Source organism: Amphibalanus amphitrite, unplaced genomic scaffold (assembly GCF_019059575.1).
Source record: "Amphibalanus amphitrite isolate SeventyFive unplaced genomic scaffold, NRLGWU_Aamphi_draft 000181F_arrow, whole genome shotgun sequence".
Taxonomy (NCBI): Eukaryota; Metazoa; Arthropoda; class Thecostraca; order Balanomorpha; family Balanidae; genus Amphibalanus; species Amphibalanus amphitrite.
Genome location: NW_024881676.1, coordinates 667,127 through 687,364, shown reverse-complemented (window position 1 = coordinate 687,364; position 20,238 = coordinate 667,127). Strand labels below are relative to the sequence as shown.

Sequence of the window (20,238 nt, the reverse complement as noted above, 5' to 3'; positions counted from 1 at the left end):
TACTCCGATGCCCCTCGCTTGGCTCTACGGTACAATTTTGCAGCTGCCTCGTGTTCCTGCCGTCGAGTTCCGCTCGTCAGCGTCTCTCTGAGCCGGCGACCGCGCCTGGGGTCGACTGAAATGCCGCCTTCCGCCTGGGGAGCGGCTTCACTCGAGACAGCGCGCGCTCGTAATTACGTGCCTTCATTCAGCATCCTTGAAGCAGAACACTACAGGCAAAAGAGCAGATAAATTGGATCAGATTGGCCACGGATTGCTCCTGAAGAATGAGGTGGGTGTCTTTATTCGCCATCTTTGGAAGGGCGACCAGCAATAGGGATCTGGCGCCTTTATTATTTGGTCAAAAAGATGAAATCATCATAAATGTGATATTAGACGGTAGCTCTTGCCTCACGGAAGACAATGTGAAACGTATCTACTCAGATTCGATTGCGGTATTAGAGAAACTGCGATATAAAAATACAAGAACCTCCTTAATGCTTACAAAACGTAATGAGAGATATTTCTCTCAATTTATCAAGTTTGTTACTTTTTTTACTTTTACATACTCTGATTAAATGTGCTGCATAGCCTGCGCCATCGCTGAAAGTCATCGCTGATCGCTCAAAAGCGGACAGGAGACCGTTATAGGTGCCCCCGCCAGAAACCCATTTAACCGACGTCAACAGGGAATTAGTGGGGACGAGCGGCTGAGGGCTAAGCTGTGCTCTGCGGCCGCGGCGCATAAACATGGAGCCGGGCGGCTCGCGTGCCGACTGCCGGCCGCCATTGCGCCCGCACGCACCCGGCCCCCGGCCGACCCCGCCGCCGCAGTCGCAGCCGACGCCACAGCGGGCTGCACCGTCGGCCAGGGCCCGCCTCACAACGCAGGAGCACAGAGTCTACGCTGCAGGTCCCCGGCGTAAAATTCAGCACAACCGACGAAATGGTCTCTTCATAGTCGGTGCTCGCTGGAGCTGCGCTGGCGGTGGGTTGGTTGGGTCACGTTTTGCAGCGGCGAGGGCCTTTGTCTGGGGCTGGGTGCTGGGGACACTTTGGAGTGACGGAAGCGCCGTCGGACGGGCCATCATTAGTGTGTCCCCGCCGACCCAAATGTCGGCCGTCGGTGCCGACAGCACTGTGCCGACCATCAGCGGTCAGAAACGTGCCTCCACCGCCCGCTCCACCCTCCAGCCGTCCGGCGGACCCGGCGCCCCACAGGCCAACACCCAGCAAAGCGGACCCAACGCGCCGCCCAAAGGAGCATGATAACATACGGTCATCCACTGAAAGCCTGCCTGTTGTCCGCCGTGCCAGCCGACCTGTGCAATGCACACACGGGCCGGGACACTGGCTCAAAGTGCGGCTCCCATGGCGGCCCAATCGCGTGAAAGGACCGCCGGTGGGCGCGGGTGGGCGCGGGTGGGCGCTGCATGGCTCCTGCCGAGCGGCGCCGACCGGCCGGCCGGTCCGCCGTGCAGCTGAATGGCGCACCGACAGGCCTTTGTCGCCGCCGACGAGCCGCCGCCGCCGCCGCCGCTGCGCCGGTTTGGTCGTCGCTAGGCTGACGTCACCGTCCGGGCCGTCTGACCCGCGCTGCAGTCTGACCCGCCGACCCAGCTGGCGAGTGCAGAAGCTGCACTGGACTGAGCTGCGTGGAGACTGGGAGACTGTGCGTGCGGTGCGCCTTCTCCTCTGTCTGTCTTATGGGTCGTGGGAGGGTTTGTATACAGGGATTTTCGGTAATGTTTCAGATTTGCCCGGCTCCGGAGAAGCGCGCTGAGTTCAGCGGAGGTCTTCTCTCCTCGACTTCGTCGCACCAGCGGAGCCAGGCTGAGCTGTCTGAGCCGGCATAAATTCGGCCTCGTATGCGCCCTGATGTGACGCAGAGGGAGGCGGCGGGTCAGGGCCGGTCCGGGCCGGAGGCGGGGGCGGGGGCGGGGGCTCGTCTTGCCGCCGACCCAGCGCGGGCGGCCTCGTTCGCCTCGGGCGCTCCGGGTCGCCATGGCAACGCAGTGACAACAGACACGGCGGCCGGCGGTGCGGCGGTGGCGCAGGGCTGAATGTCGGCGGCCGCCCGCCGACCGGTGACAATATCTTCTAATGGCGAGCGGCGCGCCGCGCTGTCCGGCCCGCCGACCGGTCGGCGCCCGCTCAAAGCATCTCATTAATGGATAGTTGAGACCGCCGACCGCCGCCCTGGATTCATATGGAGTGTGGCGGCGGCCGGCAGAGGGAGGGGGTAGGGTGGGGTGTATGAAGGAATGGACTCCGGTGGGCCTCATAAGGCTATGGAAACGGTTATGTGCTGTTAATGACAATAATGCAATCATTGGTGCCCAGTCCCACTGCCCAGTACCTAACCTTGCAGACAACGCTGTTGGCCATCCGAGGGCTTTGCTTTTTTCGGGCCATTTATCCATGAATGTTATCTGAAAACCAGTACCTACCCACGCTTAGAACTTTGAATCTACATGATTCGTTTTGTGGCGTCAGCTCAACTTCTTGACCTTTGAAAGGTCAGCCATTAGACCTGGACAGTGGACATGCACTCGAAGATGTGTCAAAGAAAACTATATGAAGATTATGAAAAGTATAATCTTCGATATTTTAACTAGATCCAGAACCTGACAGAGGAGCCACTTCAGCTTGGCACGCATTACAGTTTACAACTAGCCCGTTTGTTTGGACACTCATCAAGTAAGTCATCTGCCTGTTTGCTGCGTATTGGGCCGTCGTAAAGAGATACCCGCAGCAGTAGAACACAGGACCGAGCATGGTTGAAGCTCTCGCATGCGTCAACATAGGTATGCCTCGCATGCCGCATACCAGACTGCGCTCGAACCAGTTGACGAGGCAGGACGTTCCAACTTCCAATCCGATGTACTTACTAGAATGCTGGTCTCTGCACCGCGTATAGGCTACTTCGCTGACCGCTGATCCACCGCAAGTGAGCTTTTGGGACTTCGATCAGGATATTTCACAGAATCGTTACGTGGTCAGAAGTGTCACGTGACATTCCAATAGAAATGATCGGTTCTTGGCCCGACCCGTGTAAAATGAGAGAGTGTTTGTCTCGACATAACTAGCTCACTTTTAGATTTATTTATGCAAAAGCCGACTTTTATTAAGCGATTAATGAATATACTTAATTCAGAGTTAATTCATACTTGTCCAATATGAAGTGCATCAGCTGAGTGTATAGGTATAACTTATAGATATCGGTAAGTCAGTGACTGCCCGGGCAGCTCGAGAACTAGGGCTTGACCCTGTCTAAATTAACAACCAAAAACCTTACCGCTCCAGATAGCATGAACAAACGAGCCCCAGTCTTGACCTTCGGATCGGGCCGGCGCAGTACCCAGAGACATTTTCTGAATCCAGAAGAGGACCGGGCTCCATCAGCGATGGCCAGGTACCTTATTATGAGCATTAATATCGCATTAGGCGGCGGCAGTGCGGCCGGCCGTTCCGCCGCCCTGGCTCGGCCAGGCGGGCCGCCGCAGCAGGCCGTCTCGGCACACGCTCAACAATAGATTATGGATATATCCTGAGGCGAAAGCCGGGCGTGCAGGTGCTCCGGCCGCGGCCTCCGAATAAAAACCACTGTTTCTATTGGTTGCCATAGCAACGTCTAATCGAGCTTTCAGAAGCCCGAGTACAGTTTGGAAATTTAAAATGGATCGGTCTGACCTGAAAGGTTAGTCGGACGGTGAGCCGACCGAGTCGTTTAGCTGGAATACGGCACGAATTAGGAGCCTGCAGGGAAGTGCAGCGAATGATATGCAATAGTGAACATGAAAGCAATGCCTTCTGTTCTGAGAAATCACTTGATGCCGAGAATCGTTACTCACTGTGAGACGTGTTTGTGGCTGAGCATGAGATCGTGCAGAGCACGAATGGTGCAAGAATCCGAATACCTCTGAAGAGCTCTTGTGCATGGACGATTCATAAAATCCGAAACCAAGAAAATTTATCAGAGTTATTTTCAAATTTCTTTTATGAGGTATCATGAATGTATTTTTACCCCTTCTGAGGATATGTGCGCATATCCAGCTATAACGCGTCCTTTTTACCTACTCATCGGCCAAAGAAATAAATAAGCAAAGCTTTACAACATGATCTATCTACGTACAAGCGCCTTTACTCGTCAGCCCAAGGGACTGTATCGAAGACATTCCACATTCAACTGGTATGACCTGCATTCACAGTGACGACCTTACACTCAGAAAACACTTTGAGAACATTTTTGAATAAGGGCTCATATGAGTGCCAAAACAGGGCTCAAATCTGTATGATTTTAAAATCGGGATCAGTTAGGCGCCCTTTTCGGGCTCAAAGTACATTAGCCCCGAAAGCGGCATCAGTTCGTCTTCCTTTTCGGGCTCAATTCGAGCTGCGTTTTAGGGCTCCATACGACATTCCGCCATTCCGTCTTTTGCTGTTTTCAGTGCCATGTGTTGGTGTACCTACCGCCGTGATTTCAAAATGAATGGTAAGTTATTAGTTATCAGTTATCGCTATCTTTTAGAAAAAATCAAGATGTTGATGCTCATGCCATTTTAATCCCTTATCAATTAAAATTGTGGTGGCATTTGTTCAGAAAAGGTCTAATCTACAATTGTGGCGCCGTTGATACGAATACGCACGGGTTTGATTATTCGTTTTTCTTGTATTTGCGCCACATGAAAGCATCATCATATCTGGATTCAGGATGTCAAATAGTGTAAGAATGTGCAAAAATTTTGTCTGGTTCTTCGTGATGATGTGATTGAAGCAATGCTTTCAAGGGTAGGTAAGGATTTGGTTACTTGTTCGTAATGGTTATCTTGATGCTCAACTAAAATTAATCCTAACCTTGCCTACTAACCTATTAAGTTAAACTTAGTACCAATACCTACCAACCTACAACCTATTTGGATCTTTCATATACTTATAACATGCTGCTGCTTCTGCTAACATGCTGCGGAATGCTGGTTGACATGATGGAATGCTGGTATGACAGTGTTCCATGTTTCAGAATTTTAGGTGAATAACCACACATGATGGGGAAAATGTTTTCATCCTAAAAATATGACAAGTGGCTTTATTTCATCTTTGCTAAAAAATATGTCAAAAGTTTGATTCAACAGCCAGCTGCCAGGTTACGCATGACTTGACAGTTGATGCATCTACTCTACATCATTTCATTTCAGATCCTGTGAAGGTTCTGACAAAATCTGAGGTAAAAATGGCATTATGCAGTTTTGCAGAAAGACTAAATCTATCTCATTTTGTCTTCAGATTTTTTTTTTATTGGGACACCCAATTGAAATCCAATTTTAGAACACTGTGACACCATGCCTGTGTGCCAAGTAAGAGGAAGGGTCTACAAGTATACATCAAGATAACCAATTATGGACAAGTTGAGACTTGAGTCATGAGCTCTTATTTGTGGTTACAATACCTTCAACTGCATGATTTTGCACAACTTCCATACAGGCATCCAGACTGGAAAAGGTTCAAGTCCATACTTATTCTGGTGCTTGAATATGGCAGTTCAAAGATGGAAGGCATATGATGCTACAAAATGAAAAAAATAATTCAACTTACAAAAAATAGGTATTCATATCTATCCTAAACTAAACTAACCTAAACTTACCTAACCTAATCCAACCCAACCCAACCACCCCAACCAGCCCAGCCCAGCCCAACCCAGCCCAGCCCAGCCCAGCCCAGCCCAGCCCAGCCCAGCCCAGCCCAGCCCAACCCAACCCAAAACCTACAGTCTAAAACCTAGAGCTAAAACCTGCAGCCCAAACTGGAAAACATCCATATGGTACGCCGGACGCCCGTGAAGCCGTCATGCGCCGAAGTTCGGCGCAAGCTATTTTGCAATTTGCGCTGAAATTTCTGCATTATTTGCGCCGAAGGTTAGTGCCCTTTTGCGTCAAAATTAAGCCACTTATACAAAAAGCACGTTTACATCTGCTGGCCAAGGTTTTATAAACCAGACAGAACGCTCTGGGCCTTAAAGGGACCCTCCCACCTTAACATTAGATTTGAGTTGAGATAGCCAAAATGGGGTCCCTGGCTCACAATTACCGGTTTCGGCACTCACAACATCGAGAAATGCCTTAAATCGGAAATATTGAATTTCAAAATTGCAGCATTTTGATTCAGAGGGGCTAATGCTTAGGAATACCCCTCTGAATGTGTGACGTCAGCGCAGATATCTAACAATTTTTAAATGTTTGACTAAAACGTTTTGTAGCACGCGCTGGTATATGCTATTTGCGCGCAACATCTGCCGCAAACGCCGCACTTCTAAAATAAAGTCGCTAGAAACAGCGGAGATTCCAAAAAAGTAAACAAAAGTAAAAGTCTAATATCTTGAAAACCGGTGCATATTTTTCGGTGAAATTTGGTAGATATTCGTTTTCGCTCTTTCTGAATCGAGCGACATCACTTTCATGCCAATTCACAAACTTTTTTGAAGGTGGGAGGGTCCCTTTAACCACTCCTGACTCCCATGTTTGAGCGTCCAAATTAGTTGATGTTTCCATGGAAGCTGAATACCACAATACGTGTAGCGCACTGTAGCATCGTGCCGTGAAATAAGGCTCGGGACGGAAGTTCCGGGGTCACAAAAATTGGTGTGGCGGTGTTGTCGCGGCTGGCGGGCTCCAGCAAGGGGTTTAAGTTTACGACACCACTCTTGTTTCAGGAGAGGTGTCAGCGATTCGAGACTACTTGGGCATGCGGGCAGCGGGGTCGGCGTGGCTGCCTGCGGCTGCGGCCACACATCTTGGCGTCCTGGAGGCGGAGATGCTGATGGTGGCATGAGTCATCACTGGCTGCCCGATTTCCATGCTCCAAGACTCGCCGTGAGGGCCGAGGCGGGCGTCGTGCCGATGGAGAGATGAGGAGGGATGCGCTGGCATCGCGCCTACTGGCGAAGGCGCTCTCCCTCCCGTCGGAGGACCCGCCGCGTCGTGGCGGAAGCCCCCCCCCCCCAACCGTGACTGAAGTCAGTGACCGGCTGGAGAGAGCGCGGGGGAGCGGTGTGGGACCACTGGAGTGGCGCTGCCCGCCGAGGCGCGCTTATCCACGAGACTGCCCCCGTAGACGCCAACAGACGGCGTCACGGTCCACCTGGACCTGCTGCCGATCGGGGCGTCCGCGACAGCGAGGAGGAGTGCTGCGGAGGCGTGACTGGGAGCGCTCCCCCAGCGTGCGACGTGGGCCTGGGTCGACGGGTCTGCGACCGGGGGAGTAATAGGAAGGCGGCGCTGGGGTCCTCACCGAGCACCCAGACAGTACAACATTGGTACTGCGGGAGGCGGCGGGGAGGATTTGCTCCATTTACCGATCTGAGATGGTGGCGCCCAAAACGGCAAAGCAACATCTCCTGAAGCACCCGTCCTTCGAGGAAGACCCCATAATCATTTGCTCCGACTCGCAGGCGTCGCTGGCGACGCCACGAGGTGGACAAGTGGCCCAGACACCCCCCCCCCCCCTCATCCCCTAGGTGCCGCCATCTGGGAGTATATGATGGCCCTAGTGGCTGTAGGGGGCCGAAGAATCCACCATAGAAGGAGGGCGGCGATAGCCCGATTAAGCTGGGCGTCCAGTGGAGCCTCGGCTCTATCATGGGCATTGGGCAAGGACTCTGCGAGCACCCCCGTCTCCTCCATCTTCGACGGCACTCCAGTCAGAAAGCTGTCCCCACCCGAGTTTCCCAGCAGCATGGGCCACATGAAACCGAACAGCGCCGAGCCGCTCGACGCTGAGGACCAGGCGAGAGTAACAGTGAAAAGGTGAAACGCTCGAAACGGCGCGCGCCGCCGGCCGAGGGCGCCGAGCCGGCCCAGGCCGGCTGCGGGTCAAACAGAAGCCGTCTCCGCGGCGGCCGCCCAGTGACAGCGACTCGGACTGACGTCGAGGCACCGCTGCCGCCTCCGCCGACCAACCCGCCGCCCAGCAAGGGCAGTTTGAAGGCGGCTGCGCCGGTGAAGGTGGCGCGGCCTGGCAGGGGCCGCGGCCGGCCCACTCCCAGCTACCCGTCCCGCGAGGTGCTCAGTACCACCGACTCGTCCGATTCTGAGGCAGCGCCGTCGGCGGGCCGCCGCCAGCAGTGACGACGACCGGCTGGCGGCGTTCGCGCGGGACTTGTCCGACTCCTGGTACTCGGACTTGCCGCCCAAACTGGACGCCGGCGGCGTGAGCACCAGCAACGCCAATAAAAAGTCCACCTTCATCCGGCTCTTCTCGCACCGTGTCAAAAGGACTACGCCGCGCGGCCGGCCGGCCAACTCGAATGAGCGCAGCGAAGGGCACACGTCCCCGACGGCGGCACTGGCGCCTCCCGCCGCGCCGCTGCCGGCGTTGCTGGCAACGCCGATCCAGGCCCATCGATTTCTACTGTTTTGTTGCCTACGTGCCGCTGCCGCCGCTCAGCCAGCACAATGGCGTGCCGGTGTTGCGCTGTCGGATCGAAAAGCGGCTCGTGCAGCGGACGGACGGGTGCGGCCCGCGCGATGAGCCGCCGCCGCACACCGAGCTGCGCCGCGCGGACGTGAAGGTGGAGCTGGCAGCGGCCTGCTCAGTCCCCTCAACGGCGTCGACCGGCTCTCCGGCGATTTGCGGTCAGAAACGCCGCCGCTTCTGGGACCAAGGTGTCAGAGCGCGGCGCTGCCCGTGAGACGTTAAGTTAGCACAGGCAATGTCGTCTGCACTCCTTGCAGTTCATGTTGAATACACAACCATGTTGCGAAGTAATAGGCGCCGGGTTTTTCAGTTCATAGAACTTTTTCCCTGGCTATTACACCCCACAACCGAACACTGACACCTTGCACAAGTATGACTGTGTGTATGAATGTTAATAAATACATGAACCAATGTTGTGTTTTCGGTTCCAGTACCTTCTTTGGGAACCTCGGCAACAAGTAAGTAATCCGATAGCTTTGCCACACCTAAGATAGGCTCCCACGTTGTTATTTGCTCCCGGGTTAACATAAACCGGTTTAACGTAACTTTTGCATCCCGGCCAAAATTGCCGGTTAACTGTCCCACCGCTCGAGACTGGCGCTAGGCTGGCCGAGCAAAAAAAAAGTTTGTCCGCGGCTTCGTCTTATTCGCAGCTGCTGGACACTGGGGAGGGGGGAGGAGGGGCTGCATCGGACGAAAAGCGGGCTCTGGTATTAACTGGATTTTTTGCCAGCTGGCGCCGTATGGTGGCGCTAGCAGAGCTTCTTACATATCAATGCTAGATATAAAAGAATGAATATTTACCAATCAATTTTTCATTTAAAGCCATTTGAAATATTTATGTCCATCCTACTACCGCGCTTAGGTATATCTAAAATTAAATACCTTTCGTGCGTCGCCAGCTGGCCAGCCAGCTGACGCAATCCAGCTTTTACCAAAGCCCCGAAAAGCGATGACGTGAGCCCTAATATTGGCTTCACCACACAATTTGAGCCCTCAAACTGGAATCAGGTGAGCTCGAAAATGGGGATCAGGCTGAAAACTGGTATCATAGTGAGACTAGTTTTAGAGCTTGACACCGATAATGGGTACTGACTGAGCTCTGTTTCTGCGATCAATGATACCGATTTAAGGGATCGTATGAGCCCATGTGGCGCTAGCTCAGAAAGTATTCTCGAAATGTGCTGTCTGTTTTGAATATGGTACATTAGCCCGAAAACTGGTCTCTGAGCCCGAAAATCGGGACACTGTTTTCTCAGTGTAGTGTATTAAGTCGATAATAGGGAAAGCCATCGACCACAACTGTTGATCAACAAATCGATATAAGCAGTCGTGTCGCCGGGCCCGCTGCCATTCCAGTGCCTAATCCGTTCGGTAGGCGACCCGCATTCCTTTGCCATGCAGAAAGTATAGGTATTCGCATGCACTGGATGCCAATGGATGCACTGTGCACTGTGCTCGCCTATGCTATAGAGATAGGCATTCGTGGTTTGCGTGATCCGTTCACTATGGAATGCCAGTTCCAATAACTATTTTTCCTTGATACTTGACGTATAATCGATAGTTACGTCATATACATAAATAATAGCCCCGCTCACCAGTCACCACAGCCAAAGTCAGTGGAAGATGACGTGTATGTTCTTACAATCTGCTTAGAAACTGATAAGAGACATACACAAAAAGCCTGGGATATTGCAACGTTCTTGGCCTCCCAATGCCCATGGTGTTTCCAGGTAAGGCAACGAACATTTGTTCGTGGCTAGCGTGTCCCCTACTTCGCTTCTGCCTTTTACCTGTTTTCCGAAAAGCACCGGGTAAAGACAGATGTTTTTCACGATTTACAATGCAACTTTTTTACTCCATGAGATGACGTGGATCCTAAAATCTTCTGGGCGTCGACTAATTTGTTCACCTCTTCAATGAATAAACTTGCAATACCTAAATCATGATGATCATTATCTTTCGGCATTTCAGTTGAGTTGGACACCCTGATGATTAGCAGTTAGCCAAACCACTACAAAAGCTATGATCCATAGAAATTAAGACCTCCTCATAACAGCTATGCGTGAATGCATAAAACAACACCACAATAACCTCATAGACAGGGACGCAAGCTCGTTTATCCCCTTTAACCGACTCTATTATCTCACGGTTTTGTGAGCGACTAACACAGCGGTATTGCGGCGCGTGGCACTCGAAACCCCGCCCCCTCAGCCGCGCACACTCTCGGTTGGAGGGGTCTGAGCTGAGCGTTGGTCCCAAATGCCCCGAGGGCCCCTCCTCCAGTCCCCCCGCCGGGTCACCGTGTTTTAATTCCGCCACTCAGCCCGCAGGCCCTCTGTATGCGGAGTGCTCTCGGCAGAGGAAATGGGGAGCGCTGGTCCACGGGGTGTCGGGTCGGCGACCCCGCGGGACGCCCGCCCTGGAGGGGGGGACATTGGGGTGGGGGAGGGGGCAGGTGGTGGTCTCGCGCGGGGTGGCACCGACGGGACAGCTGCCGCCGCCGCCGCCGCCCGGGTGGATTCGTACCGGGCCGGCTGCTGTTACCCCTACCACGGACGGACCGGCCCAAAAATCAGCTGACCGGGACAGATGCCTACCCCAGCGAGTCGATCTAGATCGCCGTGTTGGGAAGAAAACGGGAGAGGAAGCAAGGTGGCTAGGTCGGTCTGGATTAACCCTCGCCCATGTAGGGGGGGGGGGTTTGGTGCAACCCCCCACCCCTGAGGTTTTTCTTAGCTACACGCCGAACCGTTTCAGATAGCCTGCTCAAATTTTCAGTACCCTTTGGGGCATCCTTTGCGCAACTTTTGATAATTTTTTTTGTCAAGGTCATGTCAGGTCACGGAGTTATGACGTCATAAAGGGAACAACCTCCGGCCAGATTTACGCTAAATTGGAGATTGCTTCACATTGGTATAAATGCCGACTGACCTGACACACTGATGGATTGTTTTAGAATCACAACTGGCTGATTTGACATTGGCACAATGTCCGTTGACATTTTGAAGGTTACTAAAGGTCAAGGTAAGGTCAGTGATCTCGGTTGACCTGTAATGACTTCTTGCACTTTTATGCCTTTTCGGGGTATTTTGATGCCCTGAATTCGAATTTGCTATCCATTTCAGGCATCGTCGGTTGTTTCTTGTAGTTCATTTTGGGTCAGGGTCAGGTCAGTGACGTCACACGCCTGACGTGACCCAATGCACAAATGACCTTGCAGACTTCCGATGCTCCCAACGCATCATTTTTAGAGTTATGACATCGAAATATACACCAAACGATAGAGAATTGATCAAGGATCACGATAGTAAAGGTTTCAAGTCGATATCTCTACCGTTTTGCCGCAATCGGCGCGGAAATCTGAAAAAGTTAGATTTTTCCGAAAATTTGACCTTTGACCGGTCATAAATAGGTCAAATGTTGACCTAGGACCAAAAATATACCACCAATCGCGAGATCTCGTTGAGAGCAATCCGTTGGTCTTTTCCGCTAAGCTCTACGACGCTCCGTTTTCAAACGCCAGGGGGGGGGTCGCACCAACCCCCCCCCCCCTGCATGGGCGAAGGTGGCAAAACACCGTTTACGGGCGAGGGTTAACAAGTATGTAGTGCACCGATGACATGAATAAGACAACAACCGTACATTGCTGCAAGAGCAATTGAGCTTAAAGGGCGGGGGCAATACAATGACACAAACGAGACGGCTAACAAATATAGGAAACTGGACACTGGACAGTTCGGGAAGGGACACATAGCGAAACGGAATAGCTATGCGTTAGGATTACAGATTGACCCGAGTACCTACTGAGTGATAGCAAGGAATTGTCGAATACAATGGGAGCCGTCTCGCCAAATGCAAAAAGTGACGCTTGACATGTTGAACCATCAGGGTGATTTTAAGAAGCGGATGATCCGGTACAGCTCGCAGTTCATCACTGACATTTCATCACCCGCTCCACTTTCCACTTCACTGGTCACGTGGTGAGCAGATCCGGAACTGTGACGTCATCAGTGACGTAATCTGTCATGCGACGTTGGCCTTTGTCGGCACTGGGGCACGGCAGCCCAGGTTGTCACATGACACATGTGGGACGCATTCAGAGCGTATATGAAGCAAGGCCTAATGAGCTCATATGGCCAATGGCCGTATAGTAGTTATGGGCTACTGGGCGCTGGTCTACGCTACATGTCAGTGTCCCGGAGTCAGTCAGTTTTCGGTGAACTTAACTCACCATATGATGCATATGCAATGCATCTTGAAATGTAATGGGCTGGGCAGTGGGCAATGGACATCCCAAATTACGAAAGGTCCTTCTCAAACTAAAAAATACCATCGATTTCCTCCAAGTCCTACAAGGCCAAAGCCACTGTGACAGAACAGCCACCGCCCGCTGCTCGTCTTTCCGCCCTCCCCGTCCGGGGAATGTCGCCTATGACTGCCGCTCGGCCGACCCGGGCCGGGCCGGCGGACCGGCGGGGGTCGGAGCTCTCTGCCAAGCGCGGCACTCGCGGCGCGCCGGCGGCACTGGCGCCGCGCTGGCAGCCGGCCCGGCCCGCAGCGCCGTTTGTGCCGCACTTTGGGGACGAACCGACACAAAAAGAGACACCCCAGCCGCCCCGCAGCCCCGTCAGCCCCTCCACGTCACAGCTTTATGGGGGCGGACTGTGCCGGCTCAGCGCGAGTTGGTTCAGCTGATACCGTCTGCAGCACGTAGGACAATGGTTGAAGCTTCTGAAGACCATGCTACTGCATTCGAAGGCATGGATGAAGATTCTCCTGAGGCATTTGGGGCTTCATTTCAACTTAGCGAAGGAAAATTTTGTTCGTTTTACCAGGTATCCGGCCTAGCCACCAGTCTTTTTACTGTTCTCATCGTCCACACTGTCTGCCGCGGCCGCTGGCTACGAGCCGGTGCAGGCCGACCTTTTCGGTCGGTGTCGGCGGCGGCGGTGCGCCCTCTCGCCGTCAGTGCGGCTCGTGCCTGGCTCGGTCCGACGACCACCCATCCATCAGGGCCGGCTACACAGCGTGGGAGCCGGCGGGCCGCCGCCTGTGCCGCCGAGGGGCCGCCCCTCCGGGTCCCGTGAGGGGCGCCGGGAGGGGACGGGGAGGGGAGGGGAGGGAGGGCGGCACGTGGCGCGGCGCGTGCGCACCTGGCCCCTCCCCGGGGCGGCGCGGCGGCGCGGTATCACCTGCCCGGCGGCACAGGAAGCCCGCCGCCGGCCGCCGCCGCCGACCCGCCGCGCCGCGCACCAACGCGTCCACACCAGTGTTCGCCACGGGCCGGGCCAGCCCAACGGGCCACGGGCCGGGCTGGGCTACGGGCTGGGCCGGGCCCCCAAATATCATTAGTTAACGGGCTATGGATGGGCCGGGCCAAGAACTTTGTGCACTATGGGTTTTGCGACTAATGTCAATTTAAGAAAATTTGGAAACTGATGCAAACAAAACCCACTGGGAAAATACAAAAACTAAACCAAATTTAAGCAATGTGAAAGAAAACCTACTTGATATTGAATTTTGGGAATCTTGAGAATTATCCAATATCACATCATGTCACACATAGGAGGGTTTTCATAAAAATTCCGCAACCAAAAAGATCAGAGAATCTCTAGCATCATTAGTTTGTTAATAAAAGTTAAAATGTAGTCATCAGAACAACTTACTTAGCACTACAACTCCAAAAACTAAGAAGCCACTCAACAATGATGGGCTACAGGGCTACATTAAGTTAACACTTATATATGGCGATAGTGAGACAATTCCAACACAGTCTTTTTTCCTTCACCGACGGCTTTTTAACGAACAGAACCTTAAAAGGATACTCACAAAACACACTGTAAGTAACGAGGAACTCTACAGAGTATTTCGCGATGAAAGCTTCTTTAAATGTCCATAAATTTGTCAAAATAAATCACAACAAACCAGCCCCTTCTCAACAAAATGTGCAATCATGGCGGCGGCGCTATGTTTATGTGGCGGCATCTAGGTAGTATACACAACAGTATATCAAATAAATACGTTTTTTAAGTGAGTATCAAGGTGAAAACAAAATTAAACCAATGAAAAATAAAACCAAAATCACGAAGTCTGAAAACTCGAACGAAAAACAAAACAAAAACTTGATCATATATGTTTTATTATACAATTCGTCAGAATCGCTACCTGCCGCAGCTGCGACAATCAAGAAGTGTTCGCTCATTTTCGATTGATGATGATGATGCGTACAAGTCGCAAAAGTACCCAATGACATTTCAAGCTTACCATGTTTTCTGCTTACGCTGCTAGCGATATCCATATCTTGAAAAGAGCCTAACATAAAATAGCAAGGAAAGTAGCAGATAGTTGTCCACAGAGATTCGGTTGACACGTGGGCATGAATTGAAAATAGATTAAATCAGTTTTGCTGATAAATGGATGGATTTTCTCTTTTTTTGGAAGACAGTGCTAAAGTTAGTGTCACCTATTTTGTATGCTTTCTCAGGCTTTTGATATTGCAGCATCTATGGAGTGAATTTAACAGCAAGGTCAATCCCAGACAGATTCATCAATTCCCATAAGTCAAGCTTTTTTTCTGCTGGTAAGTGCTGGGAAGTATAGAGTATGTTGCAAATACTTCCTTCAAGTATGCATTAGAGTCACCAATTATTAATGATAATGTTCACACACATCAGCTTGCAAGATAACTTTACTCATAGAATGTAGTTAATATAATCATGTAAACTTTTTATAGGTGTGTAATCATGACCTAATTGACTGAGGTGCTTGCTGTTACTGTTAAAATTTGTGCCATAGGTGCTTGAAATGATTATATTCATTGAAAAGAAGGGAGTCATGATTGCCATGTTAATATTCATGCAATTTGAATTGTTCTCAAAATAGTGTAATCAATCATGCTTATTATAGCCATAGACTAAGACAATAACTAGATTGCTATTTTTGACGGGCCGGGCCGGGCTGGGCTTGGAATATTTGCCAAGAGCGGGCTACGGGCTGGGCCGGGCTCTGAACCCATGGGCCCGGGCCGGGCTGGGCTGGGGATTTTGGGGCCCGTGGCGAACACTGGTCCACACACCGGGCCCCGAGGGCCGCGCGGCCCGGCCGGGGCGCAAATGAGGCAGCCATGCAAATGGAGGTCTGATCCGCGGCTGCGGCCGCCGCCGGTACAGCTCTAATTGCGCGCCGCAGCTGCGGGGAAGAGCCGGCCGCCGTCGATCCGGGAAACATTACCGCCTCGCGCGTGATAAAACGATTGTCCGAATGATGCCGTTTTTGTGCGGGGTTTTGCCAGCGATGGTATACTTGTTTAGTTGTTGCTAGCAGCATTGGCTCGCTTCTGGCACTACATGCTATTGTTCAGTGATGCGCTACAACCTGGGAATAGTAACTTCTCTAGGCACCGTTGGCAAAATGAGTGTTTGGATGATGAAAGGCGCAGGAGCGTTGAGTTTCAGAGTTGTGCTTCTACGGTCCACATGAAAAGCTGAACGTTCTGCTTCTTATGTAGGTAGGTACGCATTAATAAAGATTTCAAAACCATTTCACAAATAAATCTCAATTTCATAAAAGGGCTTGAAAAGATATCTTTCTTATCTGTGTCATATCGAAACATTACGCCCACGCCTAGCAAGTCGCTCACGCCTTCTCGTCACGGAGAAGGCCGTACAGTACCATTCCGTATCGTACCATTCCGTACCTCATCATTCCGTGCCGTACCATCCCATGACGAACCATCCCGTACCGTACCAATTCCGTGCCGTACCAATTCCGTGTCGTACCATTCCGTGTCGTTTCGAGACGACAGTCGGCCTCTGCGCCGCACTACGAGCGGCCTGGCTCGGCTCTATTTGTTTATGTGTCGGTGCCGCCGGCTCGGCACGGGCCCCAGGGTGCACTCTGTGTCAGTCCCAGCGCTGGGCGGCCGCCGACCCGGCCGTCACCTGGCGGGACCCCGGGCCGGGTCCGGACACAGGTGGGGACCCGGCCGCACACCTGCCCTCGCCGCTGGCCTCGTAAAGTCGGCGGCACCGCGCCCCGCGCCGGCCCGGCCCGGCCCGGCGTCGGACGACCGGCGGCGCCGGGTGGCTGTGTGAGGCACCCGGTGGCACCCGGCGACACCCGGCGGGACCCAGCGGCACCCGGCGGAACCCAGCGGCACCCGGCGGGACTCAGCGGCACCCGAACAGGCTCTGCGTCACTCTGAGGTCTCCAACGGCACTCAGTGACGTCCAGGAGTTCTAACAGTACCCAGAAGCACTCATTGGCACTCAGTAGGTCCCAGTAGCACAGGGTGCTCCTCAGCCGAACAAAAGAACGACTTGAAGAACCAAGCATTCGCGGATTTTCAGCGATTCCCAGCGGCACACAGCGGCAGCATACGGTCTTATCGGGTTTATACGGATTTGATCATGGGTCTATTGTGATGTATGTAGGCAATCGACGCTGGAATAAAGCGAACTTGGTTTCAGACTTTCAGTACATGGCCGATGCACAGAATTCAGCATTCCCGAACTGATCAACTGGCAAAGAAGCAGGCAAGGCCGCCAGATACGGCCACGGCATCGGAGACGGTGTCTAGCAGCCGTGACCGGTCACAGCTGACGTGACTGTCGGCATTTGTAGCGACCCCGATAGAGCGGCTACTTAGCATCTGTTTGACTGAAGGCAGGACACCGTCACATTAGGGCGGCAGTACTGTCATCAGTTAGAAATGATCGCGAGCATCAGCTATGAATAGATATAACGGTCCAAGATGTCATGAAACTTTATTCCAGCACGGAGAATCCGATACCAAAAAGACTGCTAGGGTTGATCTGTCTCTCAGAACAACGTTGCGGAACCACGTTATTTCTAGCAATAACTGATTGTAAAATCAACTTAGGTCGCTAATTACAAGTTATTTCTTCCTGACTGCGTTTTTTCCGGTCTCTAAGGGTTTCTTATAACTCGGAATCCTAGATGACTTTCGAGTCTTCCGCGACTCCTAGCCATTAGCTCCTAATCACCTTACCACAAACTCAGCTAACCGCTAAAGAACACACGCATATCCTGCTTGAAATGATCTCGACAGTCGACAATCAGTTTGATATCTGTGAGTTTTTCTACTCCAGCTCTCTGCTGACTAGCTGCGCCAGTCGTCAGCGCGCGGCCGTCTCTGCCGCTCCCTATGCCAGCCGTCAGAACAGCCTCATCAGCACTTCTGTCTCAGACGCGGCATTTGTTCGGCATCTCTGAAACTTTCAGCGACTTTCCGATGATTTTAGTTCGGCAGCTTCGGGTCGCGAGGTGCCCCGAGCGAAGAAGAATGAGGCAGCATCGGAGAGCCTTCGACTGTACCATTGCCAAACGCAAACAAAGACGTAAAGGGATTCTGTGTGTCCCGATGACTGGCGAATTGAATAACGGCGTTCGAATTATGCCAGATATTCTGTTGGGAGGCGAATCTTCTCAGGGGTAACTGGTCAACTTCTGATAAAAATATACCGGCTGAAGGAAGAGCTAGGTATAAGGATGTAACGTTTGATAAGTTTTGCCCTGCGAGTGCCTTCAGCAGGTCACTCGCCCTTCGATGATTAATAAAAAAGAATCAGGTACGTGTGCATTAACATATAAAGAAACTAAAGAAAATCGCACTTCAAACAACATATATACTATAGGTAGGTACACGGGGGTCCTCCCTCCTCCCTCCCATCCCGACAGTGCCCACACTCCCACAAAACCCGACACGAAATAAAAGAAGAGTGTTGATTTACCAGAGGCGGTCTCGTGGTGTTGTGAAGGCGCCAGGGACTGACCTGCCAGCCGCAGTGAGGACATGCGCTGGAACTCCGGCTCCTGCAGCCACTTCCACATGCGCCGGAATGTCTCGCGGCCCGACTTCAGCTTGGACCAGGGCTTGGGGTTGCGCAGCAGGTCGGACAGCGTGCCCTGCGACCTGCAGAGCACGCGCTGCGCGAATATCGCCTGCGGAATGCTGTAGCGCTTCAGCTCGGCCGAGATGCGCTGCGCCAGCTCCTTGGTGTTGAGCTCCTCGCAGTCGGAGGCGGCCGAGGAGGCGGACGACTTGCACTGCGCCTGGTGGCCGGGCGTCAGCGCCTGGGCCGTGTGCTGGATGTGGCCGCCCGGCTGGATGGCCGGCGCCGTCATGGCGTGCATGTGCTCGCGGAGCTGCGGCGCCGGCGACGGCGGCGACTGCAGGTGTAACGACGGCGAGTTGGGAGACACGGCGTGCGGCGACAGCGGGCCCAGGCTGCCGGCGTTGATGCTGTTGAAGCTCGGGGTCAGCGCCGAGGTGGTCAGCGTCGTGGTGGCGATGTAGCCGTTGAAGTTGGAACTGGGCGGCGAGTGGAGAGAGACGCTGGGACTCAGCGCCGGACTCTGGGGCTGCGCCAGGGTGGCTCGCGACAGATCCTCACGCGTGTACGGACTGTTGTAGTTCTCCGGCGAGAGCGATTTCTGCGGCGAGTGCATGCCGTTGTGGCTGTAGTTTTGCGGCGACAGCGGCGACGGCTGCTGCTGCATCATCAGCCCGTTGTTGGACGAGTAGTGCGGCGGCGACATGCTCATGTGACTGAGCTTCTCGTAGTGGTAGGGCGAGTTGAGGTTGATGCTGCCCAGCGCCGGGTTGTTGTGCATCACTGTGAACGATCCGGACACATTGCCGGGCTGTCCGTAGGCGAACCGGTCCGACACGGTGGAGATGGGCGGCAGCGGCTGCAGCGGCGTCAGCGTCGCGTACGACGAGGAGGGGCTGTAGCCGGCCGGCGACATCCGGCCGCCCAGGCCGCCCAGGTTCTGGTACATGGGCTCCTGCGGCAGCGACCGGAAGTCGGACGCGTCAATCATGCTGTGCACGCTGGTGGGGATGTCGTCTCGAGGAGAGAGCCGCGCCGGACTGAGCTGGCTGTAGTCGTGCGCCTCGGTCTGCTCCTCTATCACCTGAACACTGAGCGGCTCCTTATACGGACTGGACGGCACGTCCGCCTTAAACTCGCTCGAGCTCAGCTCGCTGGTGCCCAGCTCGCCTGCTCCGCCTAGTTCACTGTGAGTACCGAGTTCACTGCCGGCGTGCACAAGTCCAAGTCCCTCCGAGCGCAGAGTTTTCACGCTAAAGTCGGCCGGCTGGTCGGTGTCGATGTGCACGTCGTGGGTGCTGAGGTCGGACGGCAGCAGCTCCGGTTCGCGCAGCTCGTGCCGCAGTAGCGGCGCGTCGTCGCGCAGCACGAGCCGCACCTGCTGGTGGCCGGGCGCCAGCACGCGACTGTATGTGGGCCCGGCCGCCGTCCGAATCAGCAGCACCTGCGTGGTCGCCGCCGGCACGTCGGCCGGCGCTGCCATTGGCGCAGCCGCCGTGGTGCCGCTCCGCGCCGAAAAAGCCCCCCTCTGCGCGTCACCGGCGCGACGCCGACCCGCCAAACCGTCCACCGATAGAGTCCCACACTTATGCGACACACACGAGTCACTTTTACCGCGATGCGCTCGCAAAAAACCACTGTCACTGAGCGAGAATGGCCGCGCAGCACCCGTCACGTCGTCGCCCACCGGCCATGTTTGTGTACGTCGTCGGCGCAGCCGGCCTGCGCAGCTTCGACCGGCGGTGGAGGGTAAATCATCGCATAGAAAATCAATACGCCGCGAATCGATATTATTCGGAGACAACGCACAGCGCCGCGGCGATGCACTCGCGCGGTACACCCACCTCAGACTGGCGAGCGCGAGCCGCGGATTCGCGCCACGTCGGTAGACGAGGTCCTATTTTGAGTGAGGCGTCCACCGGTACCGTCGCCA

The 20,238-nt window shown here is 53.7% G+C and overlaps 1 protein-coding gene across 4 annotated transcripts in view; it reads right to left on the bottom strand.

The window, feature by feature from the left end:
- LOC122384095 (hepatocyte nuclear factor 6-like) overlaps positions 1–20,238 on the bottom strand; it is a 43,695-nt gene extending 23,457 nt beyond the window's left edge. For 2 of the 4 annotated variants that reach the window (XM_043371100.1, XM_043371103.1), the window contains exon 1: positions 18,246–20,238. In XM_043371100.1, coding sequence (XP_043227035.1) covers positions 18,246–19,788 — 1,543 coding nt within the window. In that variant the 5' untranslated portion in view covers positions 19,789–20,238. Of the gene's footprint in view, positions 1–18,203 lie in introns of all 4 variants that reach the window. The other 2 variants (XM_043371099.1, XM_043371102.1) reach the window with 2 other exon arrangements.